Source organism: Zerene cesonia, chromosome 15 (assembly GCF_012273895.1).
Source record: "Zerene cesonia ecotype Mississippi chromosome 15, Zerene_cesonia_1.1, whole genome shotgun sequence".
Taxonomy (NCBI): domain Eukaryota; kingdom Metazoa; phylum Arthropoda; class Insecta; order Lepidoptera; family Pieridae; genus Zerene; species Zerene cesonia.
Genome location: NC_052116.1, coordinates 2,305,525 through 2,319,824, shown reverse-complemented (window position 1 = coordinate 2,319,824; position 14,300 = coordinate 2,305,525). Strand labels below are relative to the sequence as shown.

The window sequence follows — 14,300 nt, the reverse complement described above, 5'->3', positions numbered from 1 at the left end:
ATATAAACAAATTAAACTGGTAATAAGTGTATTTCGTATAAATTTATACAACACTAGCTGTTCGCCCCGGCTTCGCCCGTGGTACATATATAGTCTATGTTACTCGTGGATAATGTAGCTTTCGAATGGTGAAAGAATTTTTAAAATCGGTCCAGTAGTTTTTGAGCCTATTCATTACAACCAAACAAACAAAGTTTTCCTCTTTATAATATTAGTGTAGATATGTCGTAATTATACATGCAAAGGACATAAATAAGTTAAACCGATTTGGGAATAAAAAAATCATCACTTCTGTTTATTACATATTAAATATGTACCACGAGCGAAGCCGGGAGGACCCCTAGTAATATAGTCGATTATTTATCAAGTTGATATTGACGTAGTCGCCTACAGTCGTATTTCATAATATATAGAGTATATATGTATGTAATTTCGTACATAATCCGAATTGTATAACATATAACACAAACACACACGCACAAATCATTTGTTAGATATAGGTACATGTCACATTATATTTTATTATTATTATTTATATATTTGAAAGATTTTTTTATTTCGTTTATGTATAAATGTGTGATAGTTACAGAGTAAGCTTATCACTTGGACTGCAAAAAATCCCTTACACCTCTATGTAACTACGTTTTATTACCCACCTTAAAAGCAACATAGTAGCAACAAGTTTCGTAAACGCACATTATATGCGGATACTTTTTAACATAGTCATGTGTGCATTGCATATCCTGAATTACTACATTGGTACAGTGTGCATACATGCCCTCGATTTAATATCGGTAAAAACAAATCTTTAAATATAAAAAAAATCCGATTCAGTGTGTCTATTAGGTATAACGAAAAAATACAGTCATGTCATACTAAATTTTCGATTGTATCTGGAGCTTGCTTGGGTTACTATAATATTACTATGTCTGATATTACAATTACTTTACTGAACACTGAAAACACCTCACATTTCGAATTTGTATTGACGCGGATATGTCTAAGGCAAAACTAGTAATAATTAGTAAATAGGTAGTTAGCTAGATTGTTTTCTTTACACTGTGTAACTTTTTAATATATTGGCATGTTTCTCATTAGTTAAAATATCCATAAATAAGAACTCTCACTAATTATGTGAGTAACCTTACGTTTATAACTTTTATTCATTACATTTTAATAACGTTTGCCTAGATATTGTTCCTACTTTAATAATTCACCTTTTCATTAAAGCCCTACCTTTCATGGATTAAAATTAATCATAGTCGTGTAAGGTATATAAGGCTGCTTAATAATTACCCCTTCTCCGTATTAGCTACTTACCATTGAATATTTCGTAGAAATTGAAATGGCATATCTGCTTCAGTTAATTATAAAATTAGCTAGTATAGAGAACGTTGCTTTATTAATAAATAGCGAGAAGCGATTTCGATTTCGAATTCTGCGAATGTGCATCACGCGCGAGCTCCCCTACTTCCTCGAATTTCTATAACGTACACGTTCCAAATATGAATTGTAATTATTAATGGCGGGAATACGACCCATCTGTCAAACACTTGCATAATTTATACCTAGTTTGTTTTGTCTATGAATAATGCGTAACAGTTTATCAGTATGCTCGTTACCTTTTACCATGGTTGCCTGGAAGAGATCACTTCTAAGTGATAAGACCGCCAAACACATTGTACACTTTCTTCTGCAACTTTATTGTAATAATTATTATTATTACTTTTTTTAAGTTTCCTTCCATGTATAATATTGTTGAAGAATTGAATAAATAATGCGTTATTTTTCATATAGATTATTTGTATGATAAGAAATAAAAAACCATTAACTAAACAATATTTATTAACACTATAAAATACATGTTCATGAAATTCTTCTTCGCTTATTTCTAGAATTATTTTCATTTTCATCGCTATCCTGTTCATTTTCGCTCGCTGACAATATTTCAGTTGCCGCATCATTTATATCTTCACCTGCAATAGGTACATGAATTTTTAAGAGGAAATCACGTATCAAATAGAAGCTTATACAAAACCTTACGCGAAATAATGAAAATATCAAGTTCAGTTTCACGTCATATCTGTATATACGTTTTAATTATTTTAATCATAACGGAAAATATTAATAACCAGAGGACCATTACCAAATAGTATACGCCCCTATATAGATATGCAAAAAACACAATATAAAACTTATGCTTCTAGACAGAAAATAATTATGATAGAATGTAAAGTGCCCTGCTGTTCAGTGCCCACGATACAGGCTAGACCAGTGTGGGTGCTATGGGTGATCGTGTTCGGATAATTGTGTTTAAGCCAAGTGTGTAAAACGTACAGTGTGCACCCAAATGTATTGCGTTGTAAACAGACGTGTGGTTTTTAAATAAATATATTTGCATTTCATTTTCAAATATGAGCATACCATCAGGCCTTTCCTGCTCCGCGTTGAGAACTTCCATGAGCACCGGCGCCCTGATGCGGAAGTCGCGAGCCGTACCCAGCGAGAGGTATTGCTGGAAATCCAGCTGTGGAATTATTTTTTGTCATTACTTTAATATATAAATACATAACAAACATGGCGGAATACTAATAACACAAATTATGTTCGGTATTAGAATAGGTTTTATGCACAAACGCCTTTTATTGTCACCGAGTTATATAATTATTATTTTGGGATTGGCTGGTACTTGTGTGTCTATAACTTATAACTTTGAAATTTTAATTGTATAAATATCATTTATTCGACTTGCTAAACAATTACATTATCATACATTTCTCGTCTGTTCTTCTAATTAGAATTAAATTCCGTATTATATGATAATGTATAAATCTACCAATATAAACATTATAATACTAATTTAATATTCTGTGGAATAAAGAAATCACCTTAGCTTTATTTCCCAACAAGATAGCGTGTTTGCTAAACTGCTCAGCTTCCAGCACGAGCCGCGGTATGAGCTTTGTCTCTCGCAGAACTTTGCTCGCCTTCTGATGGTCTTGCGACGCTTCGAGGTACGTGATAAGGTTGTCCGTTACAGATGACAGCTTTTTACCGCTTAATTTGAATAATCGATCTAACCTGTAATACGAATAATATTACGCATATTATATCTGGTTTTAGTATTTCGTATCGACAAGATTAGACTAAAACATAGTATAATGTGCGTCTACAAAAAACGATAAATGCCGTCACCGTCATCAACGTGTGAAGTGTGACGATGGCGAGTACGACTCTACACCATAATCCATAGCGGTGTGTAGAGTCAGACGGCTGCAAACGCAATTCAGCATCATATTTTAGATCAGCGTGTAGAGCTCCATATAGAGCATCACAGAGCAGATTGTAGAACCTAGTGGCAATCATCATGATACCAAAAAGCATATAGAGCTGGCTCATATCGAGTACTGCATATCATAATGAAATAGCAGGTAGGGCCAGGCGATGAAGAGCACGGCTCTATAACATGTTGTAGAGAAGCGTGTTGAGCGTGCGCGGCTCTACATGTTGTAGAGCAGCGTGTTGAGCGAGCGCGGCTTTACATGTTGTAGAGCAGCGTGTAGAGCGTGCGCACCTGAGCTGCGGCACGAGCGGCAGGTGCGCGGGCAGGTGGCGGCAGAGCGCGGCGAGCAGCGCGTAGAGGCGCGCGGCGGCGGCGAGCACGCGCTCGCTGGCGCCGCCCACGCAGCAGCGCAGCGCGCACAGCCGCGCCGCCCACCCGCTCGCCTGGCACAGCTGCACCGTCACCCAGCGCCACAACTCGCACAGCTCTGCGCATGCGTGTATCAACTTTAACCGATGCTTTGGATAAAAAGTTTGCTTAATTTTAATTTCAACGTAATACGATCTTATATTTGGGATTGGTGTTGTTGGGATATTTGTGAGTCACAAAAAAATATCATTAACATAGTGACGGAGTTGGGTCGAACGTCTAATATAAAATATCTGAATTATTCGCCGCATAATCGGCAAATAATAAATGTTTACAAGTCATAAAATGTGATTTCTGTGAGCTATGACCCAAGTTTGCCTCATCAATACGTTTACACAACTTCTTTAGAAGCTTATAGAAATATAACTTATTCTGACAGTACAACGGCAAAATTTTAAACCCTTATTAGGCTATGACAAAAAAATATTTACAAGACCAATTCAGCATCATAATACCTGTTATGAACTCTGTAAAGCATATTTAAGGCGATTTTCACCTTTCTCAATCCTCTGTTGATTTGAATGTGTAGCATTATTCAGTGCCGTTGAGAGATCTTTGCCCCGGTTCAGCAAATGCTCTATACATTTGTAGCGATTGTTCAAATGTATACAGATGGTTGTGAGCACGGTGTGGCCGGAGCGCGAGTCGATAGACGGAAAGTCGACGGTGTCTTGCGTTGCTGCTGACGATTCCTCTTCCTTTTGCGTGAAAGAAACAAATTATCTTTATAAACGACCGATTAATTGCTTTAATGGAATTTACTTTTAAGATATTTTTCAGGTGTAATGGAATTTAGTCTTTTATGTAGTTTTAGATTGCATTATACTTGGTTTTCCCAGTGGATTACTAAAAACTTTTTCCTTTAAGTAATATATAATTTAATCTGTATCTTTATTTTTTGACTCTATATTCATAAATCACTTGGATGCGATCAAATTTTAACAGAAATCAATTCTATACTCACATCGATCTTGCCAAGCACGATAGATAACTTATCGAACAACTGATCCAATAAGACAGCTTCCCTTTGCTCCCGGTAGCACGCGCTCAGTAGTGGCCCGATGAGCGGGAGACATTCCTGCTTGCTGGTGCGAACGTAGTCTTCAAGTTTCGACGTGACCTAATAAGGATGGTGTTGTATAATTATTGTATACTAGACGCTCGCCCCGGTTCCGCCGGGATATCAAGATTCCTGTTCTATCTTAAGGGAGCATTTAATCGGTATAAAAAAGTATCCTATCATCCAAGACAGCTCATACCCCGTCTGTATACTAAATTTCATCAAAATCCGTTCAATAGTGTCAGCGTGATTGACGGACAAACATGCAAACAAACTTTAATGTGATGACAACTTAAGATATACATACGAATCGTCTTACAATTATTAGAAAACAAATTTTCCGGAAAACACATACAGAGATTTATGATAAAAAACAACAAGATCAACATTTACTTTTAATATTTTTAAAGCCCTTCAGAAAGGACTGATAGCGAGACATAAAAGATAGTGACGATCCTCTTTTAGCGAAGGTCGGTTAAAAACTCACAGTATTCAAAGCAGCACACGCAGTGACAGGCGTCTCCAACAGCACACCGGCCGTGTGCACCAACAGCGCCGTGTGTTTCCTCAGCATAAGGTCTCGCTCCACTGCGCTCTCCGCGTCGAGCTGCGACAGCGCGGTGTGGACGTGCCCTAATATCCGCGACATATTCGCTGACGGTGACGCTTCGGTTTCGCCGGCTGGAATGTTATATATTTTATTAGACTTTTATGCAATGAAAGTTGAAATTACAATTCAATAAAAAAACAAGGTAAAATATTAAAATTCGGCTATATCTTAGCTAAGAGTGTATGGATAATTGATAAATATGAAAAAATACATCATCATTTTTTTTTTGGATCATACAGTAGTTTAAAAAAAGTCAGCAAAAAGAAAAATTAAAAAAAAGGCTAAATAGTTTAGGATTAAATAAATCTTCTGAAGTAATTGTTACTCCGATTAAATTACATTACAATCAAATTGAGAGACAATTATAAACTTACATTTAAAAAATATAATAATATTTATGACTACGAAGTACATACTTATTCCCGATAAAACACTCTCCACTTTGAATGAGTGATGTGACGTCAAAAGCAAGTTGAGACAAGTTTTGAAAACTTCGAGACAACCGAGCGCGGCGGCATCGTCAAAGTCGCACAAGTCTTGAAACCTGGAATATTTAAATATTCGTAAACACAATTTATGGCATAATAATATAACTAATAAATACCCTCTGAAGTTTTGTATTAAGCATTGACTACAACACATTTATACAGTGGTCCTTAATGTATATTTTTAATATGTCAGCAAAAGAGCAAAAATAAACCATGGCGAAATATTTGAAAATGTATCCATTCGACAGAAATTAACAATGAATGAATAATCTCTTTTAGAAACTAAATTTGTAATTAGCATTATTAAATTCGTGTTAAATCTTGTATAATTACTTATTTAAATAAAAACAAGCCAAGAAATTAATAATTAGTCCTAATTATATCTTAGCCTCAATCAAAGGCATGTCCAAATATAAAAGTACGACGACATGTAACATCTGCCATCCTGTACTTGGCCAGCATGGTGTATTATGGCCTGAACCCTCATAGGAGGCCTGTGTCCCAGCAGTGGGAACATGTATGAGCTGATGATGACGATGATATCTTAAAGTCAAAAATTGACTCTAACTTAAGGTACAATCTCGATTTACTCTCACCTACAAACAGCACGATCATATACCAAAGCGGCTACCTTCAGCCCATGCGTACCGATTCTGTTCTTGTCTCTAGTTTCCTGTAGCGCGGTAACAACGCTGCGCAATACAAACTGGTGGAAGTCACGCTTGCCGCGTATCTGGTTGCGTTGCTCTAGCGATGACCAGGTAACTTCCTCGCTGAGGATTTAAATTTTAAGCAAACTTTTTCATATTATTATGTATACATTTATTTATTACTTTGAAAGATTACATATATATTATACTTCGGCCGTTCAGAGAATGCGTTCCTGACACCTATCAGTTAGTCACGACTAGTGATGGGCACAACATAACACTGAGTTCGTTACCGTTCCTTCAAAATGAACCGCCGCATTATTTTAAGACTATTTTCGTTTTAAATTGGCGGAATCATTTAAAATTTATATTTTCGTTATTTAAGTGGAAACCAAAAAAAGGTAATTCATATAATAAAATTGTTTTATTTATTCTTTGTTACAAAGTGACAATCTGTATTTCTATGCAATAAAGTAAGTACATTGAATTGAATGTGGGTACAGAATATTAATCAGACTCCGATTCGCATAAGGAGGTGGTGTCTTCATCATCATCTTCGCCTACATGTATAATTATATTATTATCAATAACAGAATCAATCCTGATATCTCGGTCAAAATGTTCCAAAATCAGGTTTTTAGTCTTCTCAACAACCTTTGCCCAGTCATCTCTTGTGACTTCCCCGCAGGCTTCTTTTAATAGGGTCATCATCTTTTTCGTGCTGAATGGCGGGGAAGTATTGTGGCGGGCGGCGTAACCTTTTATTTGAGCCCAGATCAGCTCGATCGCGTTATATTGGCAATGATATGGTGGAATTCTTAGAACGCGATGACCGTACTCCAGAGCCAGTTCATCGATTTCGTATCGCACATTTGCCGCTTTATTTTGCAACAAAACTTATTATTTTATATTATAAGTATAACTGTATAAGAACAGATAACGATACTTGCCTGTTATTTTTAGCACAGCACTACAAATATGAAGTGCTGACATAACCTTGTAATAGCGTAGTATAGATTTAGAAAAATATTGTTTACTAAGTTATTTGACACTCAGTTTGGCACAAAATTATAACATTCATTGATTATTGATATAATATTTTTTTTTAATGCTCATCAATTGTTAAAACGGTAAACAACCAGCAAAAATATTTTTATTTTAATTGCAACGCCATTACAAAGTTACGTCGTCAGTTCAATCGCGACGTGTCAGGAGCGCATTCTATGAACGGCCGAACTATAGAACGTTAAAAATACATAGACGATAGAATGATTACAGTTTTTTTAACCAACCTGTAAAGTAGCTGTAACACGCGATAGCAGAAACCCAAGTCCCATACACAGGGCAAAGGCTTAAAGGGCCCAGCCCTATCCTTGACCATGTTAGACAATTTGGTTTTGCCTTTCTCTTTCTGAGACTTCTGACTCTTTTGAGACTTAATTGTGTCACGGGTCTCGTTCAATTTGCCCTTTTTTCCACCTTTTGGTGTCGCCTATAAAAGAAAATAAAAAGCAAAGAAATACTTAAATTGTCATATTGATCGTAAAATAAAGAGTATTTAAATGAAAATGTTAATCCCGATAGTCAATATACATGTGTGTTTAGTCCCCACAATCTTATATTTCAAATATTTTTGATATTCATAAACAATGACCCATAAAAAAAAACACAGACTTACCTTAGTATTATCCAATAATTGGCTATAACTTTTATACAAATTATAAACCAAGCCTGCGTGTGACGTATGCGGAGTCCATTGCATTATTTTGTGTGCCATTAAGGTTTCGTAACACTGTAGTGTTTGTTGTACTTTAATCTTTCTAGCATTCGACTCGGGAGTCAGGTCAGATAATCCCAGATCTTGCTGAAATTGAAAATTATTGTCTAATATTAGGCATATGAAAATTATAGCCCAATATTATACATTGGTAATTATAGTCCAATACTATAAATATATATACACAAAATTTTTGTAATTTTGTTTTCTGTACTAATAAATAAATAAAATGTATTTGGTTCTTCGCAAATATATCCCCAACCACATTGTCATGTTACGTAGATAAATCCGGATTCAATCGATGAGCAAAAAAAATGTATATACATATATTTTTTACATAGAATCTCAAATATATTAGAAAATAATACATAAGTTTCGATGTTGTGTCACGAAAAAAATATCGGTCGCAGAATGTATATTAGCTAATATATATAATTTAATTATATTATACGGTAGAAAAACACGACTTTTTTCTTATATATTTCTCACCATATCAATTTGCAGCAAGTTCTCACACTCACACAACCTATCCAAAACGGCCATGAGTTTGGTTCGCAAATGTGCACTATTGCTATCGCTCTGACTGGACAGAATATCATCAGATTCCTCTTCTATTGGCTGCACGAATTGTGAGATCACGTAAAGCAGGCTTCCTATTGGCTCCTGGGTAAAAAAAACAAAGTTACATTAAAACAACCGAGCATTCCCTCTCTATAAACGATAAGAGAAGTTACGTTGATGTATATTATATGACATATATAAATTATTTATTTATTTATTTACACTTTATTGTACACTACACATACAGTTAACAAAAACCAATAAAAAATATCTACTGTACAATTTGGCGGACTTATCGCTTTGAAGCGATTTCTTCATAAATTAATACTATTAGAGGAAATAAAAAAGAATCCAATAATAAAAACAGTATTACTATTTGTGAGTGATTTAGTCAATCCTTTCAAACACTTACTTCGAAAAATCATTTATTAAATATTCAAATAAATTAAAATAACTCATTATCTATGTTTGCAACACAAAGTTAAAAAAAAAAGTGAATACTTACAGTCAACAAAGCAGTGACAGGTGTAATTTGAACGCACTTATCCCACATCAGAGGCGTGGTTTCTTCTTCATCAGCTAGAAACTTACTGATGTGTTCATATAGCAATTCTAGTATAGACTCGTGTAGCACATGCTTTTCTTTCGCACATTCGTATATTTCTAAAAAATATTCCTCTTTACGTGATTGTTGATTTTATAAATCAGCCCTAAGAACTCACTTGGAGAATGGATATGAAATGAAACATTTTTTTGGTGTATTCTTTAGTCACAAAACAATTAAGAATAATGTATAATAATGTAGAAATATACTTAGCTGTTAGGTCTTTTTATTTAAAAAACAAATAAATATTATTTATCAAAACTAAATTCAAAATTGAAATCAATCAAAATTCACTACAATAACACTATAATTGCATTTATATTCAATAATTTTTTCAATAAACTCCTTTCATTGGTTTGTTTGTTTTTGCAGCATGAAATAAATCCAATTCTCACTCACCAAAATATAATAACTGCTTCACAATAGCATCTTGCACGAGGCATCTCCGTAAAATTGAGATAACTTCCAGACAAATTGCCTCATTGCGTACTCGAGAGGTCACCCTGAATATTCAAATACGTATCAGACTTAAAACTGGATTTTTTGTGGTGGATTATGGGCCGAACACCAATATGATGATGATGATGTTGATGATGATGTATATTTTTGTGTTTCCAAAATGATCACAACAGTTTGGCACCTAACAATTTCATTGGATTTTAATTATTTTTGATTCATTTACTAAATCATCGGCTGGCTTTGTGCCATGATTGACATGTATGTTCATACTTCAAATACTTTAGGGCTTGTATTAGCTCTAGACCTAACCTAGCTCCCTGCTGAGTGGCATGCAGGTCCACAGCGACTTGTGTGAGGTAGGAGTGCGCGCTGTACTGCGAGCCGCACCCGCTGTCGCCGGGGCACTGCGAGCTGGACAGCTTCATGTGCTTCAGCACTGTGAGGAACCCGTGCAGCGAGAGGCAGCGGTGCTGCGAGTCTCTGGAATATATACCAGGGATGCTATAAATAAATCATATTAAAGGCTCATTTTAAATGTCAAAACAGTAAGTAAGTAGATAAAATTGTGACGAAAAAAAAATTGCAATTTGGAGTAACAAATCGTTAACAACATAAACAATTTAAGAAAATTGCATTCAATGCTTCCGTGAATAAATGCATGTATTCTTCTGTGAAGGCGTGCACTTGTGCGTACGATCGCATGTGCGTACGATCGCGTGTGCGTACGAGTGCGTGTGCGTATGCGCACGTGCGTATATATCACCTCGAGTACAGCCCCTTGCGGCAGACCATGACCAGCGCGTCGCGGACCCTCGCACTGAAGGATATGAGCGGTCGCACGGCCGCGTACACGGCGCCCGCGTGCGCGTAGTCCGCGCCCGGTTGGCAGCTCTCTAGTATCGTGCTCAATTGGGGGCAACCCTCTATGGACACGGGTGTGAGCTTGCACAGGATGTATAGGCAGTCTGGAATGAGTTTAGGATGTGAATGTGAGTGAATGAATTGTTTTTTTAATTTATATCATTGGTAATTTAATTGTAATGCGTCGTGAATGAAAAGCATGATTTTAAAACTGAATTAATTAATCGTTTAAATTGAATCGATCATTTATACATAACTAATGTAACGTAAAATCTACAATAGATAGGATTATAGATTTCCAACCTGAATACTGTCTTTGACTAATATCCCCACACAACCTATCAGCCAGCTGTCCCAGTATATGCTGAGCGGTGTTAGGCTGCGATTTGCACAGTCTCACGAGAATTAACTTCCCATGTGACCAGCACGCTGGCGCCACCGCCTTCACACGAGACACCGATAGCAATGAGAAAGCGAGGTTGATTAGACCACGTACTGTTAGTTCCCGATGGTTGGCGCTGGAAAATCATATTTACGTAAGAGTTATGTTATTTCAATAACAACTTGTTTACTTTATTCTACTGAGCTGTTAGATAAATATTATAGAAATGCTTATAAATTAAAATTTTACATACGTAGGTAGTTTTAGTTTTTTTTTTTAATATGTTATTGATATTTGAAGATTAAGATTACCCATTTTTGTCTCTTTTCCAAACACATTTCATTCTTCAATCAATAATTTTTTTGTATTTTGTAAGACTTAAATTTATTTGAGTCGAAGATTAGTCTGCTTACCTTTCGGTCGTAAGCACCTTAAGCATATTAGCCACGTTAACATCGGGCGGGAGAACCGACCGCACCCACGCTGATTCCTTACTTCTTAATTCATCCAATGTACGTTGTTCTATCGCTGATTTGATAACCTGGAAATTTCAATTTCACGCATTTGCATTTATAAAATACATCAAACTCTACACAAGAAAAGCTTAAATTTACCAACACACTTTCTTTGAACAGACAGAATAACGAAAGTAAAAAAAAAATAGTAATACAATTTTGACAGTTTTGTTTTATATTATTGAACATTTATTAAAATAAACTTAACAATATTTACATCCAGACAAACAGATCTAAACTCCGTCCCTTTATCAGACACGGCAAGAGCTAGATCAATTAGAAATGGTGCTCTTAACAGTTGAGTTTTGGGCCATTGCTTTAAATGTCTACGTATGAGCTCTGGGTCCGCTGCACCCTGCGAGATGTGGTACAAACATGTTGATAGACATCGGCTCAGTTCGGCGTGACTATGTTGTACTGAAAGCATAAAAAAATAATAATTTTGCATACACAATTATGGATTTTGAAATTATATGGCAAAAGAGCAGGGAAAATTTTGTATTAAAACAATTAAAGAACCAACCATAACATTTGCAGAATATGATCTATTTAGATCTGCATGGTTCACTGTTTTTTTAACATCTATTATATAAATATTTTTTACATTACTGACCAATATCATCAATGTCCATAGTTGTTGATTCGGAATCTTGTGGTGGAGGCTCCAACTTGCTGTACAGGTGTATATTAAAGTAGTGACTCAAATGGGCTAGCACAACCTCCAAATTGTACAATTTACATAATCTAAAGCAGAAAATAATTTTTCATTATTCCAATGTCTAATCGCATCCAATGGCCAATCACAATCTAGAATTTCAGCAATTAAAAAAAGAAGCTTTAAATTATTATTTATAGTGTATTTATTTTGGAAAATATACAAAATTTTCTTTTCTGCAAAATTTGTGGAAAAGTCATTATTAATATGGCTATGATGATAATATACATGGGGAATAATGTAATAAAGAATGTGCTTTAAGTTGTTCTATTAGGCAAATTCATATAGAAATAAATAACATACTTTAATAATTGATGCACAAGTGGCGGCAATGCTTCTGGAGGTAAGTCAGCAATGTGTGTACACATCTTGTTCACAACTCTCCTGTGATCAGTGCGCGAGAGGTGCATGTCCCTGGTATTCAAAAATGAAATCACATAATCAAAAATTATACTATGATATAACACTTATTAAAGCAATTACCAAGCAATTGGTAATAATTACTTTATATTTAAGTAACTCAATTGTAATTCGATTTATGTCCTTCCTAATCATAAAAAAATTATGATATTGCAAACATTAACAACTCAAAAATCTTAGCATTTAACTGTTGAACACAAATCACTTACTTAAACATAGCAGCCAGTTGCACCAACTGCTTCTCTTGCCATCTACTCATGCACAGTAAGTGAATACACTGTTCTTTGTACTCACTGCCTGACATATCAGTACCACAATGTTTAACACTGCTTTGGGTTGCTATCACATTGAGACATTCTGGTAACACATCCCGCCAACTATATAAAGTAGCAGTTACAGTACTTGCTTATTTATGATAGAAGTTACAATATCATAACAGTTACACAAGAAAAGCAGTTGTTAAAAACATACATCATATTAACATCACTATCATCTACAATAGATTGAACACTGTCATTGTTCCATAAAAGCAGATCTTCAATGGGCATCCGAGGCAGCTCCAAACAAAGACGGCTAATGACATCTCCACAGTGAGTGAGTGATGTTGCCTCTTTTCTCATTGTTTGTAATACTATATTAATGACCTGCAAAACAGTATATGTATTTATTTTATTCTAAGGTAAAAATAATAAAAAAATCATATGAATACTTAATTTGATGAATATTTACTACCTTTACTTTACTTTTAGTACCAGAATTATCCACTAATCCATTAAAAATACTATCTATAAGAGCCCCTGCATCATTTTTCAGTATTCGCTGATTTAAATTCTTCGTTAACTGTAAATGAAAGTTATCGTTATTTTATAAAATTAGTACTTTATTGTGAATAGTGCTTTGTAAGCCTGGTCGGCTAGAATACCTCATTAAATTTAACTTTACAGTATTCGCGTAGCTCATCACGTTTGCTATTTATGTGACCCAGTTCCTTTATCTTTAAAAACACATCTTTTGTCTCCATGTCTGCTAATGGTTATTATATTTATTTTTATTTCCTTTTATTCAAAAATGAAAATAGCCGCCAAACAGCTATTTCTTTACAAAATTCAAAACTTTTCTATGTTCTCTTGACATTGATTAAAACTGTCAGTCAGAGTCTTGTCCACAGATAAAGTATTAGTGGTGTTTTTACTCTTTAGCTCCTGGGTCATAATAATATATTCTTTTCCCGGTCTAGAGTATGCGCAAAGCGCTGTGAAGACGTCGCTGTCACGGTGTTATCCTTGGTCGCCCATCGCAGTCGTCGCCGAAAATAATGATACCAGTATTATTTTTAATACAAACTACCTAATATTTAAGCAAATAGTAGAATATTAATACAAAACTAATATGTAATTAATATAAATAGAGTTATAGAAACTACCGCTTCATCGTTTGTTTTGGGTATATAAATACATAATACGCAAGAATATCGTTGAGACAAATA

The 14,300-nt window shown here is 35.0% G+C and overlaps 1 protein-coding gene across 1 annotated transcript; it reads right to left on the bottom strand.

Moving 5' to 3' along the window:
- Window positions 1-1,827: 1,827 nt before the first annotated feature.
- LOC119832550 (Fanconi anemia group I protein homolog) lies at window positions 1,828-13,979 on the bottom strand. Its single transcript, XM_038356214.1, has 25 exons — window positions 13,737-13,979; window positions 13,547-13,654; window positions 13,286-13,458; window positions 13,024-13,191; window positions 12,698-12,808; window positions 12,293-12,423; window positions 11,897-12,096; window positions 11,578-11,705; window positions 11,086-11,300; window positions 10,685-10,886; window positions 10,231-10,401; window positions 9,862-9,965; window positions 9,364-9,521; window positions 8,787-8,960; window positions 8,199-8,384; window positions 7,813-8,012; window positions 6,467-6,643; window positions 5,799-5,926; window positions 5,260-5,453; window positions 4,677-4,832; window positions 4,209-4,410; window positions 3,575-3,770; window positions 2,889-3,081; window positions 2,425-2,527; window positions 1,828-1,976 (listed from the first exon to the last, which is right to left on the bottom strand). The coding sequence occupies exons 1-25, from the start codon at window positions 13,833-13,835 to the stop codon at window positions 1,867-1,869; spliced, it is 3,987 nt and encodes a 1,328-aa protein (XP_038212142.1). The 5' UTR covers window positions 13,836-13,979; the 3' UTR covers window positions 1,828-1,866.
- Between the last annotated feature and the right edge of the window lie 321 nt (window positions 13,980-14,300).